This window comes from Pollicipes pollicipes, unplaced genomic scaffold (assembly GCF_011947565.3).
Source record: "Pollicipes pollicipes isolate AB1234 unplaced genomic scaffold, Ppol_2.1 Scaffold_3087;HRSCAF=3621_pilon_pilon_pilon, whole genome shotgun sequence".
In the NCBI taxonomy this organism is placed as follows: Eukaryota; Metazoa; Arthropoda; class Thecostraca; order Pollicipedomorpha; family Pollicipedidae; genus Pollicipes; species Pollicipes pollicipes.
Genome location: NW_023596225.1, coordinates 33680614 through 33695324, shown reverse-complemented (window position 1 = coordinate 33695324; position 14711 = coordinate 33680614). Strand labels below are relative to the sequence as shown.

Below are 14711 nucleotides of genomic sequence, written 5' to 3'. Positions count from 1 at the left end.
TCTCCACCCCAAGACAACATCCGGAGAAGGCTCCTCGACCCTTTTTTCCAGGAGACAACTCCGTGGTGCAGGAGGTTATGTGGCCCCCGCAGAAAGGCCTCGTCTCCGCAGAACTCGCTACGGCGCAGTATCGCTGGGGTTTTATTCTGTGTCAGTTTCGGCGACCAGGTCTGACCGCGTTGCAGGCGCTGGATTGAGTCTTGTCACGTGTCGTCAGCGAACGACACGTCGACCCGTGTATTGAAACGGCACCAAAGTCGTCCATTCGGTATCTAGGTCGCAGGGCTCGATAAGCCTCATGGCTTTGACGCGGATTGATTTATACCCGCGCGAGCGATGTGTGTGCGTGGCACTTGATATGTTCGGTGTGTACGCCTCGATGAGCTGGGCACTATTCTAGGCTGCTTTAGCGTATAACGTGGTAGTTTCCGGCGATGACGTTTACCTAAGGTCTCGTTCATAAAGCTCACTGTTGGATCACAAAATAACGATTAAGTTTAATGGAACCATAGGTCACCACTTTTTGACTGCTGGGCAAATTAAATGGCTACCTGCCACTGGGCTAATGGCGAAGGCAGATTACGTAACGTCAGGGCTGAGTCGCTTCAAAATGTGCACGCGAATGTCTATATTCTTGTAGTATTTATCCATGCTTGTAGCACTTTCGGTTTAACTGGAAACACCAACTCTAAATCACACAACAAGCGCATAAAGCCTGGCCCAAAGCCACAAGCTTTCTGCTGGGTTATGCATCAAAAGTGTTGCGCTCTTCCGGGTCAGACGTTTTGCGGGTCTCACGAAAGAGTCATGAATCTTGCCCCAAAGAAATACATTGAAGTAACATCATATTCCCCTCTGAAATGGTAACTGGTGCCTATTGATGATTTTGAAGCTCATTTTAAAGCAAACAAAAGTTGAGCCACATTTTTAAAGCAAAAATGTTGGAATAAGATCCAATGACAATACAAAATGGCAACTTGGAAAAACTGAAACAGCGCGTACCAGCCCTTTCCGAGTGACCCACTTCACGTCAGAGCTTCGTTTAGGAGCACAGCTGTGCTCGGATGGTTCCAACTGCGCTGTTTGCAGTCCCGCGTATTTTCGCACGGTGCAGTGTTCATCCCCGGTGGCAGCCGTTCCGGCCGAGCGGTCCGGGCTCGTTCAACAGGTGGGCGATGTGGTGGGCGATCTGTCCAGCAGCGCTGCAGCTGGACAGGTCGGTGCCGCGCCAGCCGGATGATCGAAGCGGCGCTTTGTTTAGATGGTACGAATGAGCCCCTACTGAGATCGTGGGCAGCCCAAGGGCCAATGGGGGAGATATGCCGTGTGTCTGGAAACAAGACTTCAGCCAAACGACGGCGTGTTCGTTCAATCCCGGAGTCAGGAGGCTGAACGAAAAGTAAAATGAGAAGGCACGGAAAGGGCTGAAGAGGGAAGAAACAAAACATAGTGAATAAGGGGACCGAAGGAAAACAAGAGAAGCTACATCGAAACGCGATGCGATCGGCGCCATTCGTCAGGGATTGGAAAGTAAGTGGCGCGTGGAAATTAGATTGCATCGATGATGACAGACCAAACATCACGGCTATTCCGCTGTTTGCACAGGCGGCAACCACATGGCATGCCTAGGTTGTTGCATGCAATGTGAGCTGTTTGCAGCCGCGGCAAATTGGGATAGAATAGAAGGGGCAATTGCCGAGTTGTCTGGAAAATTTGACCGTAGCCATGTTCTTTTTGCAGATAGCGTAGTTGACGTGTCCCGAAGCGACAAGAATTGGGTCGTTCCACATATCTAGGATAAAACGGCAGATTGCAGTTTATTTCGCCGTAAAAGCTTTCAAAAGCCACGGATCAAATTCAACTGGACAAAAAGCAAACACCACAGATGGGTTGTAACTCGTAAGTCGTAACCGGTTTCATGCACGTTACGTTTCACATTGTCTGTGAGAATAACGGAAATGTGGCAGACTAATACAGCTTATACTAAACAGCATATCTGATCTGGCAGATGGGACAGGATTTGATATGAAACTTGTACAAAGGCAGATCGCTTGTTAGATCGCACTTAAGCTGGTGCATCGAAATCAGCTCAAATCCGAATATGCAACCCGTTAAGACTCTAGCTGATCACACGGGGTCACATGAGAAGAACAAGGAAAAATGGTATAACTCTAAACCCAGAACACGCGCTGCTGCCTTTTGCCCGCTGAAGACGGGATGCTCTGATGTGGGCGACTGTTGCGGTGGGATGCTTTAAGAGCGGTACATTGCATGGCAATGCAATGCAATCGCCTTGCAAATACTGTGCTATTCTGGATCGCACTACTTGGCTGCGTATGGGATCTAGAGGCAGTTGCTATGGCGTCGTCAAACTGCACAGCGTTTAATCGATGCTTCTTCGAAACGAGCTTTTCGAACTTGGTCAGAGGTATTTACAGACAGCCTATCGTTGCCGATTGATCTCAGCGACGCCGGTTGGCCCTGCGAATGATACTATGCATGAGGCACTACTATGGTGTTGACTGAGGTTGAGACAGCGTCTGCCGCATCTACACTGCGTATGGATCTTCTCTACCTGCTCAGACCAGCCCCAGAAACACCCAGACCTACGCCAGTCTACAATCTGCGAGGCGATCAGATAAGCCGCCTCAACAACAGTGACGGACAATCCCCGGCACCACCGTCACATCCGTGTGATTGCCGGACTCGTATGTCCGGCTGCGGCCCTGTCTGTGTGTGTCGACGGACGCCGAATCGGGCGATGACGCCGAGTCTGCGCCACCCCGGCAGCCGGCCGGCCGCCGGGCGCCTCAGTTCCGCTCGGCGCGCCGTCCGGAGAGCGCGTGTCCGGGTACCGATCACCAGTCGCCCCCGCCGCGGCCTACAAACCGGTGCCGCGGCTGTGCGATCCCGTTCGCCGCAGCGTCGGCAGCGGGCGCGTTCGAAGTCCGCTGACCTGCCGCGAACCCGCGCGCGCTCGCTCACCTCTGACCCGAGCTGGCGCCGCGCCGCCCGAGGCGTCGGTGACCCCTGACCCGCGCGCGCGCCGGGGACGATGCTGGGCGCCGCGAACGGTCCCGTGGCGGTGCTGTCCACCGCGCTGCACGTCGACAGCGGCACCAGCAGCGACGACGACGACGGCCTGCATGACTGGGCGCGGGACATGGTGAAGGGCGTCTGCTGCATGGTGGCCGTGCTCGGCGGCGTGGGGAACCTCCTCACGCTCACGGCCGTGCCCTACGCCAGCCGCTGTTGCCGCGCGCCGCGCGAGGTCAAACGACTGCGCTACAGCACCGCCACCGTCTTCATCCTGAACCTGGCGGTGGCGGACCTGTTGTACTGCCTGGTGAACCTGCCGCTCTACTATTTGCAGTACAGCCGGCCGAGCTTGTGGCGAGACCCGGCCCACGGCTTCGCCTGCCCCCTGGCTGGCGTGCTGCGCTACACCAACGCCGCCGCAGACTGGATGTCGCTGGCCGGCATCGCCTTCAACAGGTATGTCAGCCAGGCCACTGTCGTCTTCTGCAGGCAGGGCATCATGCCGCGATACGGTTTCGACTCTGGGGAGCCACCAGCGGGCCTGTCAGGCGGTCAGCTACGGCGCGGCCCTCAGGCTGGGTGACGGTGGCGACGACCACCGGCCGCGTGGAACAGTTTAACGGCCCCTCGGGCCGTGCCACCTTGTATAATGAATCAGAAACAGAAGCGACCATCTAGTTCGCTGTGATAGGTAGCGCGTGTTGCTCGAGAGCCGCCGGTGTCTAAAGCAGCGTCTTGGGTTGGATTTGGTCTGGCTGATGATGTGTGGCCTTCATGCGTGCGGACGTTGGTGGGGTAAAACCGGCGCTGCGATGACAGCTTCAAAGAAAACCGCTTAGCATCATTCATTCCTACTTTCAACGGCGCCGTCACTCCTTTGAAGATGAATGATCGTTTGTGCGGGCTTTGAGAGGGTGACATGAGATATATTAACGCATGACAGTTTTGTCGGTTGGGTACTCACCGACAGATGGTAGTTAGTAAGTGGGTTTCCGCCACATTAAATAAGCCACGCCGCTCTGATCCTGTGCTTACACACTGCCGCTGGGCACAGCCGACTCTCCTGCCTGGCCCTACTTAGCTGACGCACTGTTATTTGCCACGAGCTTCGAGCGCATCCGTTTGCACCAACTTGCCAACCACTTTGACATTGATTGTTGCTGACCAGTTCACCTGCAACATAGGATCCCATCGCAGATTCTTCCGAACAGGCACTTGTGCTTGCACTCCATGCTTTTCACCGAAGATTAGCAAATTTTATGTTTGTAAATGCTCCATATTAATGCCATGATGTGTTTATGTCGACAACCATCCTGAGTCAAGACAAGGTGATACTAGCTGTGAAATTTCTTTAATGCTTCATCTATGTACCATCAAACCGTTTAGTAAGTGATTTCCATTGTTCTCAAAGCAAACAAAATTGTTTTGTCGGAAAAAAGCAATAGGGTGTGTATGTAGAGCTCATTCACGCAACCCGCGTACATACGAGCTAGGCTGAATCATGGAATGTACTATACTGTGGGCTAAAGCGTGTACACGTACGGGTAGCCAACAGCTTGAGCCGTCTGTCAGCCGCGAATGAGACACGCAAGGCTGTGAGTTATCGCAGAAGTTTAGCAGTTGGCCGTTTAACTTTGGAAAGTGAGCATTGAAGAGAACATGGCCATTTCAATTGGATTTTAAACTCGAATAACTAGATCGCACTTGGCAGTTGGACGAAGTTATGGCATAACTGGTTCCTAGAACTCTCCTTTGAAGCAGCCAGAATGACAATTTGGCTCTGAACTATGAAAATGCAGATCGCCAGGATGCGTAACGTTACTAGCAAAAGCGATGCCGTGACATTACGAATATGATAGGTCAAATGCTTCTGAAATACGGAGGAAACTTCTATTGAATAGTGGAGAGTTCATACTGTCATGTTGCAAGATGAGGCGATTTGAAAAATTTTACGAACTATATGGTTCGGAATTGCAAAATGTCAAAATGATTGTTGGTTCCTGTGAATCCTTACTATCTGACATGTGGTTCGTTCAATGAAGTAACAGTTGACAGACCAGGCCAGTCGTTGTGCAAATAACTTCATGATAACTGCTCTACAACATATTGACTGTCTGCACTCATGTTGATGATATCTCGAGCAATGTCTCAGGGAATGCTGCATAGTTGTGTGTTCACATCAAACCAGGTTAAATCAAGACATATCCTTGCAACTTAAACTCTTCAAACTGGATGCATGTTAACGTGATCCAAGGCCAATTTTTAAAAAAACTCTTTCCGGTCTAGAAAAGAAGCATCAATCACCTGGCCTTTCTGCCGGGTCCCTCATTGTATATCTTAAGCCAAAATAAACCAGCAATAAATTCCGAACCCCTGCTTTTGTGTCGAAGAGTGCAGCCATCCACAAAAGACATCGATCTCACAGCTGTTTTCCGCCGGTCCGGCGACAAAAACAGCAACAATCGAGTCTGCTGCAGCCTTGTGTTTGTCCACTGGTCCCGAACTGGGAGCAGCAGCCCCCAATGCCCGAAGCGGCGCTGTGACCGTCAGCTTTGTGCCCTACGCTGTTGACCGTCTGCTGTTTACTGAGCAAATGCTCTTACGTGGTATCGTAAACTTCGTTTGGGGAGGGCTTCGAAGCTAGCCGAGCGGCTGTCCAAAGAGAGGCGCCGGTCTCAGTGCACCTCGCATGCCAAGGCTGCCATCTGAGCGGTTTTCCGAGCCCATTAGCTCCGGGTGGGCGGACAGAAGATATGACGTCACCGAATCACACTGGACACAAGGCGCTGTGATGTCACCGAACCCCACCGAATACACGGCGCTGTGACGTCACCAAACCTCACCGAACACACGGCACCGTGACGCCACTATATTCCAACGAGCACACGGTGCTGTGACGTCACTGAACCCCATAGAATACACGGCGCTGTGACGTCACCAAACCCCACTGAACACACGGTGCTGTGACGTCAACAAACCTCACCGAACACACGGCGCTGTGATGTCACCAAACCCCATAGAACATATGGTGCTGTGACGACACCGAACCCACCGAACCCACGGTGCTGTGACGTCACCGAGCCCCACCGAACACACAGCGCTACTGCTGACCTATCAGCAGCTAAGCTCGGGACCAGGTCTGCCTCAATTATCAAAGCTATCGTGGCTGTCTTAGGCTTGGTGTCCTTGGGTGCGATATCATATAAACCTTACTTTATATTCGAAGCTGATTCGCCTCTTACATTGATCGCTTTTGATACCCGTATAGTGAACGGTTCATAAGAGTTAAGTAGGTCAAAGAGGTAAGATAATAGATAATCTGATGCGGAGCCTCGCATCAGATCAAAGGCTGCCATCGCATAATTGATGGTGCCTCCTATTCCCATGCCACGCCATCTAATGTTATTTTATTTTAATTCAGTCGCAATGCTGACTCCGCCGGAGTTGGGGCGGTTCTCTCTGTCCCGTGAGATGCAAGGTGACAAGGTTATGGATGGCCATTTACCAGGTAACAACAATCATACTCGCTAGCAGCACGTTATGGCTCAACAGCCATGGGCACCAAATAACCTCAAGCGCACTACTCCCAATGAATATACCTATCGACGCCTTCTTGGCCGGAGTTCACCCACGGCCCTCATTTCCTTTTATCGACAGGTTACGGGTCTCATGGGCTCTCACCCAGTTGCATAGATGAATATTGAGTTCTCTCGGCATCAGGTTGACGACTGTCGAAGGCTGCCGGTGACATGACCTCAAAGTCAGGGTGTCCTAACAGCCTGTTTGGCCCACTTCCATATGCCTTCGTTTCAAAGCTGCACATGACCTGGATGCGCATTTTGCCGGCACCCCAGCGAAATGCCCGGCCATTCCTGGCCAGTAGGGCCACGTCTATGGCTGGACATTTTGAGGTGGTGAAGTTGATTGTGCTTGGAGGCAGAATGCCACGTGCAGTTAGTGTGGACACAACTAGGGTAAGGGAAGTGCGGTGATATGCACGTTAAACCTAACGTTAAAGAGAACGTGACGTTAGAGGGCAGGACGGACCGCATCGAGCAGTGCAGCACGTTTAAGGGCATGTTCCACGTTTGTATGGGCCTTGAACTGGAATAACCATTTTGATGATCATTCGGCGCTGTTGATGGCCCTGTCCTTCCTGAGACCTAACATCCCCTAGTTTCCGGGCTACACGACCGCGAAAAGGTGCAGACAATTTCGTGCATGTTATTTCAAGGCCATTCAGGCGTGCATGACGTCATAGCAACGCCATTAAAATCCTGTCATCCCACCTCAAAGGCCATGCGGCGCTCAAGGCCAGGAAAAATACTATCGTTGAGCTGTTCAGATAGCGGCTTCCGTGAGCACGATTTCCGGATATAGTGGACGTCAGTTGGCTCGCAACTTACGTCAACGTCAGTTGGCTTGTAGTCAAACAACGTATGAAAAGCGCCATAACCGGGTGCGTGTATGCAGAAAACATTTTAAACTCACGGGTAAATGTGGGAGAACACCACGGGAAAAGAACAAAACACGAGCAGCTAACAAGTTCAGCGCAGCGAAAACTTTCAGCATCATCCCCGTCATCCCTCGGTGAGTTTGAATTACTACAAGTGGGCGCTAGGGTGGCAATTTCGCACGGCCATTTTGACGGCACGTCAGCGTTATGCAAACGTTCTGTGACGCAATAAACAACGACGCATTCAGGTGCAATGCACTGAGAGGGAAATTTTGTTGTCTAGAGCAGCCTTTTCCACTTCAGGTACACCAAAAGTTACAAGTGAGCTTGTTTCATCATTTCTGATGCTTACTTCCGTGTCTGGAAATGTGGAGCATACCCTTAAAACTTTTCAAGCTAACTTCTGTTGTTCATCCGGATTTTAACGGTCTGGTGCTGGAGGCAGGGTTGAAGCAACGGACGCTATTAAGCGTGGACGCTGATCACAAGTATGCATCCAATTAAAAGGCTTGGACCAAATATTTGAAAGCGTTGTTCTCGACGCGGCGGATCTCGATTTGAAACCCCATCACTGAGCCTATCCCTGCCTCCTGCCCCACGCCCGCATCACAGTATGCATAATATCTGACCCTTAAGACAGCACGAACAAATTTTGGCAATTTCTACATTGCTATTGTTGTATCTCCGAATATGCCTGGGTCAGGTCATGAATATTGCAAGGGATAATCCTCTCTTAAATACATCGGTGCCGCAAAATGCAGTTGAGGATTAGGCAGATGTTTTCATAATAAAACATGAAGGTCTCATAAGGTCATCAGCCCTGATTAAAGTGTTTATCTTGTGGCCCCACCCTGACACTGAATTGTATTCAGAGCATCGAATATGCTTTCGGCGATGCAATGCGAGTTGAATTTTGCGATGAATCCTCCAGACCAGCGAGACGCTGCCAGTTATATGCTCAGCAGCCGTGCCAGAACAGGGTGTCAGTTTGAGAGTACAGCTTTCGTGGCATGATGCCAAGGGCTTGAGAAAGATTAGCCTGAAAGCAATCTGTTGGGGTAAGGAATAGTCTTTGAGCGGCAACATCGAACGTAAGCAGATCGGCTGCCTTTACCAGCGAACTGGTCACAATGCATTCGCTTAAGCGCCCATCTCACACTGAACGACACCAGATGTGGCATTCGCGGGCGCGGGTGAGTGTGCTGACACAGCGGCCTGGAGCGCCGGGGATTCCCCTCCTTGACGCCGCGCTGGACAGCCGCCGCCCCACGTATCGCGCCCGCACGTGCGTCATTTCGCGAAATCATCGTCCACTGACTGTGTGGAGGCTCGCTAGCGCTATGAGCCCTTGGCAAACACTGGCGTGTCCGGTACGGCTGGCTCATGGTCGGCATTACCGCCGCACGCCGTCGCTATGTATTGCGTAGATGGGTGGCCGGGCTGCAGCAGAGATATCTAGCGGGCCTCGGGCGAAGCTGCCGTCGCGAAGGAACCGGTGGAGCGGCTAAGTGGCGGGGGGGGGGGGGGGGAGAGGGGGAAGGCCCATCGAGTTCCGAACTGATTACCAACGACGCGGTAGCGGCAGCCGCGCGCAATTAGTGAAGGCGGCGCCAGCCGCCAGCCGCGACTGCTCCCAGAAGTGGAGCTAACCAATCGAGTTTCGTGGCCATTGGCGCTGTTGCCACGCTCTCGCGGATCTGGACGTACCCCCGGCCGTTTCCAGGAGGCCTGAGGGAGTTGCATGAAGTGTCGGCGTCGGTGGCGAGCTGGACGTCGGTGCCCTCTGGCTGTCGTTGGCCTGTTCGTGGCCAGGTGCATGATTGCGTGGTGTCGTCTGACTAATTCGCAGTCGTCACAGTCCCTTCCGCGGGATTGGATGGGCACGAGCAAATAACGGTGGGGCCATTTTGAAACGGAGAGACAACGAATGAATGAATTCGAGCGCGTGAGATCTCGGAACTTGACACCAAATTGTGTTGATGTTTGTTCCTAGCGACCACTTACTTTTCACATTTCCGAGCATGTTCTGCAACGGCATTCAAGCGTAGCTTTCCCTGACAGTGGTGACAAGGGGCACAGGGGTCTTGGGAAGGAGTGAGAGCACCCACTTTTGAAACAAATTTTTGAACATCGCCATAGTTTCAACGTTCATTTTTTTCCGAAAAGTAGTGAGTTTAGCCCATTTACCCCCACTTTAAACGCCCGCCGCGATGACCTTGCCTGCAGTAAACCCCAGCAACCGGGCCCCAGCCTGTCCCGTGTCCGACGATAACGGTCCAGGCTGGCGAGTCACGAGCGCTCAAAACGGCGCCGGGCTTAGTGCCGGCTTCCGAGTGCTAGGTACTGCTTCCGTGCAGCGAAAGTCCCGTGACGGTCCGGTGCCGCGCGCGCTCGGACTGATGGCGCGTGCTCAGCGGTCGAGCGGGAGCGCCGCTGGCGACGGCGGAGCGGCCGGCCGCGCCGGCGCCGACGTGGCGAGACTGGTGCGCTGCGAAGCCGGGCGCACGCGCCAGGATCACAATATGGATATGCGTACGTACGTACGTGCGCGCGTGTGTGTGCGTGCGCGCGAGCTACGCGATCCGGTAGTTGCTGCCCGCTGGAGGCAGGTGGCGGGGAGGAGGCCGGCAGAAAAGGTCGTTCCCATTGCTGGTACCGAAAGAACAAATTCAGCATGAGACCTGTCGTAGCGCGTGAGGGAGCAGGCTATTAAAACGCCCGCGCCCCCGCCGTATGACCTGCGGTTTTCGCGCCACCAGCCGTCCGATCCATATGGTAACTTTTTTCCTTCACTCACAGAAATCCCCATTGCCCTTTCGATAGATTGGACCCAAGACGATATTTTGCGTCACAACCGTCATATCGATGCCGGGGCACTTCCTCGAGTACAGTAAATGGCTGCGAAAACTGTGCGGTTCGCGGAAATCTATGGGGAAGCCGCGCTATCAATTTCTGCAGCAGCTGCGGCACTATATTTCACGTCCCATGAACAAATTCTACACAACGTTCAACACGCGTTATGGAAGTCATAACTCTGCCACGAGGGCGTGCGTGCATAGCATGAGATTCGATCAGCATCGGCCTTGCATTTTCCATATCTCAACTGCCTGCTCTACACATGATCATATCATGGTACCAGCGTCCTGTCCCCCCCTGTCCAGCCGGCCTGAAACCGCCCGTGTCGTCTGTGCAGCCGGCCTGGCGCCGCCCCTGCCCCGGCGACAGCCGCCGCGCTGTCATCTCGTCGTTATCGGCGCGCCCCGCCACCCGACAGGCTATTGCTGCCCCCTGACACCGCACACAGTGCTATCGGGGGCGGTGCGTGGCCGGCTAATACCGCCGGCCGGTTCCACGCGCGCCGCTTCTGCCGCGTTTTTGTGCGCAGAAAAAGACGCGACAAAGACGGAGCGGGAGGCCGCCGCCTGCGCCGCTGTCTGGAGCGGCGGCGGCGAAGCGGGCGAGGCAGTGGTAGCGCGCAAACTGGAAGTCGGGAAACGAAGTCAAGACGAGAGTGGCTTTGCTCAGTTAGTGACGTCGCTTCCTCGCTGGTTGGCTGGCACAGTTTCGCTTTGCGCGAAGTTGCCATTCCACCGCTCGCGTCACTTCGCGACACAAACACGGGCTTGTCAATGGAGCTTTGTCGAGGCATTGTCAGTGTGCGGAGATTACGAATGCTGCGCCGCATTGCTCTCGCGCGAAGCAGGCCTGTCTACCCGTGATGGAGGGTCCAGGCGCCACAGTCGCGCCCCACCCATGCGGACGCTCTCCGAGCGCGTCGCAACGCCTTGGAGAACAGAGCACGTGCCTCATTGATAGGCCATTAGTACGTCTGCGTTATGTAAGCTCCTCGGGCCAGTCCGCGTCGGAATGGGTCCGGGAATAGCGAGCGAGACGTCTATGTTATGGTCGTCGCAGAGCCCAGTTGGCACGGAGGCTATTTCCTGTCACGGCGGTTGGAAACACCGCTCCGGCGCACGAGGCACCATGGAAGCACGAAGGGAAGCAGCTTGTTGCCTTTTCCGGTTCGGATGGCACGGACGCGAATGAACATACGCCCTTGGGGAACGCTGCTCGTGCATGTGTATCCTACACGCGTCAGTCGTTTTACACTAATGCATGGCGCTTTCTAGAAGAGGCGTTGCATGGCAAAAATTGGCACCTGGCGACGGCAACTGGCGTCGTGGCTGGCTCTGGCGACTGGCGACTGGCAACTGGCTCAAAGTGAACCCACTCTCACCGTCGCTAGGCCAAAACGCACCCAAAATCCGCGTCGCTTCGCTGCCAGCGCCGGCCCTGCACCATCCGCGCAGATCACGTGCGTTTATGGCGCGGCGACAGCTTGTAGGATGACGAAACGGAGGATTGTACCTGAGGGTGCGTCCCCTCCACGGGCCGGATCACGTGGCGCCAGACCGACCTGGCGGCTGAAGCGGCGCCAAACGGCCCAATGGCGCGCGTTGAGCCGGGCACTGATATCGAGCGTCGCCGACTCTGATGCGGCAGGGTCGGTCTCCTCTCTTGGTCAGCGGCCGCCGCCGAATCGACCTGCTCGAGTCGAGCGGGGCCCGCACGGGAAGAAGTCTAAATCAGTCTGCTCTCAGACTGATCTGGTCTGATCGATCAAGTCCGGACTAGGATAAGCTGAGCTGAGCTCATCATGATATGACCCCAGCCTGCGCTCAACCTGACGAAATCCACCTCAAGCCGAGTACGAAATCACAAGCATTTGGCTGCAGTGCTTTGATATCGTGACGGATGCAGGCACCTGAATTCCCGATAACAGCGCTTCGCTAGCATGAAATTAGGTCGGCTCGCCCGGCTGGATTCCTACATGCATTCCCCCGCGGAACACTTGATCCATTTATTACAAAACTCAGCCATTATAGAAGTCAGCCAGCTATCAGTCCGCCACGATGCATGTCAGACGCTACCTATGAGATGCTTGGTGATAAAATGGTGATGAAGACGCCGTGATGCGCAGCCCAGAGCCAAAATGTTAACGAAATAGTCGTAGGGCGCCTCCGTGTGTTTTGCGTGGCAGGCTGGAAGCGGGAAGCAATCGGGGAATCTCCCTCTCTTTCTCTTCCGCGCTCCCTCTCTCTCTCTCTCTCTCTCTCTCTCTCTCTCTCTCTCTCTCTCTCTCTCTCTCTCTCTCTCTCTCTCTCTCTCTCTCTCTCTCTCTCTCTCTCTCTCTCTCTCTCTCTCTCTCTCTCTCTCTCTTCTCTCTCTCTCTCTCTCTCTCTCTTCTCTCTCTCTCTCTCTCTCTCTCTCTCTCTCTCTCTCTCTCTCTCTCTCTCTCTCTCTCTCTCTCCTCTCTCTCTCTCTCTCTCTCTCTTCTCTCTCTCTCTCTCTCTCTCTTCTCTCTCCTCTCTCTCTCTCTCTTCTCTCTCTCTTCTCTCTCTCTTCTCTCTCTCTCTCTCTCTCTCTCTCTCTTCTCTCTCTCTCTCTCTCTCTCTCCTCTCTCTCTCTCTCTCTCTTCTCTCTCTCTCTCTCCTCTCTCTCTCTCTCTCTCTCTCTCTCTCTCTCTCTCTTCTCTCTCTCTCTCTCTCTCTCTCTCTCTCTCTCTCTCTCTCTCTCCTCTCTCTCTCTATCTCTCTCTCTCCTCTCTTCTCTCTCTCTCTCTCTCTCTCTCTCTCTATCTCTCTCTCTCTCTCTCTCTCTCTCTCTCTCTCTCTCTCTCTCTCTCTCTCCCTCTTCTTCTTCTCTTTTTTTCTCTTTAAGCCTTGTGTTGTTCGCCGCCGAATTACTGTCAAATGCGGATGATTGGATGTAGTGCAGGAAAACTATACAGCTACATTTTCCCGCAAGTCAATTTAGCTGTTTATGGCCACTCTATCCTTCGGATCATAAATTCTGGGTACACTACTGTGTGTGCATGTGTAATTTCAGCTCCCACCTCGGTCTGCTGAGAATGTTTGCTGATCTAATGGGATGTGTAAGCCCGTGCGAAAGCCTTCTTTCGACAATATTGACGGGAAAGAACGGAGCCGGTGCCTCGTGACGACCTCTTATATCAATGCGACAGACCACCGGAAAGATTAAATTATGCCCTTTGCGCGGACGGCGGACTTAAGAAGCACTGGCAGCCATTGGACGAGTTCTCAAGCGATAACAACGCACATGAAATGAGAATTAAGATAATTACTCACAATTATTGTTACGTGAAGCCAAAAAAGTGTAAGGTTAAAAAATATGTACTTTTGATGAATTCGGTTACCGACTAGCTCACAGTCAAAAATGTAAATATGAAGTGGACACCAGATTCGGATACCAGACTGTACCATCTTGGAATGGCAACGAACATTCGCGTTTTTAACTCGAAGATTACTCAGGCTGGGTATGTCATTGTCGTGAGTAAGTTGACAAGATACGACATGCACTCGATGATCAGCGTACACAGTGGCTCGGTCGAGCCGTTTGCTAAGGTCTGCGCTTTGCAAGGACACGAGCGGATACGGTGACGCATTACGTAGTGCGCATGCTCATACATGTCGATGAGAAGAACATTCTCTGATCTACTTTAACTAGCCGTTGGCGCATGTTTTCGTGTATTCGTTACGCACTTGTACCTTTGAGTATTTGTTTATCAGAGGTTACGCAGGTTTGTGAGCGCAGAGCGCTTCGTTTGTGAACTTAAGCACCAAACCACTACTAGTTGCGGTCTATACTGGCGCCATACAACATTAATGCCAGAAATCGAACTAAATCTGTTCATGGTGAGAGGAATAAGAATAGGCCACTATGTATCCAGAACGAGCTCTTGTGATGATCCTGACTGGAGTTTTGGACCGCGCCGCCTCAAGGCTAGTTAGAGCCAATTGAGTCTGCGCTAACTTCTCATCATTCATTCATTGAGATACGTGAGGTGAGTCTTGGATCATGGAGGTTCCAACCATTCGCGATCCAGCGAACGCATCGTCCTGCGGTGAGCTCGACCGATGGGCAATGCCTCAATGTTCGACCGAAGCTAACATTGAGCCAAGTTTTGCACTCCATCTTAGCGGTAAACAGCTCACAAAAGTATTGTCCGTCTAGCCCTATTTCTCGGTCACAAGCGAGCGGTCCGCGAGCCCGCCGTCGCGAAACGCTTCATCCCCCCTCGTTCTTGGTCCCCTCCCAGTCCGTGCTTGAAGGTATCAGCGCCCTACCGCCCGCGAAACGCCGGGAGATCGCGTGGTTTGCGCTGCTGGGCACTGCTGACGATACCGATGGGCTG

General features: G+C 53.1%; 1 protein-coding gene across 1 annotated transcript in view; it reads left to right on the top strand.

Moving 5' to 3' along the window:
• The first annotated feature begins 3055 nt into the window (after positions 1 to 3055).
• LOC119090062 (protein trapped in endoderm-1) overlaps positions 3056 to 14711 on the top strand; it is a 20852-nt gene continuing 9196 nt past the window's right edge. Inside the window, exon 1 of the mRNA XM_037212856.1 lies at positions 3056 to 3590. Within this exon, the coding sequence (XP_037068751.1) occupies positions 3056 to 3590 (535 nt within the window). The remainder of the gene's footprint in view (positions 3591 to 14711) is intronic.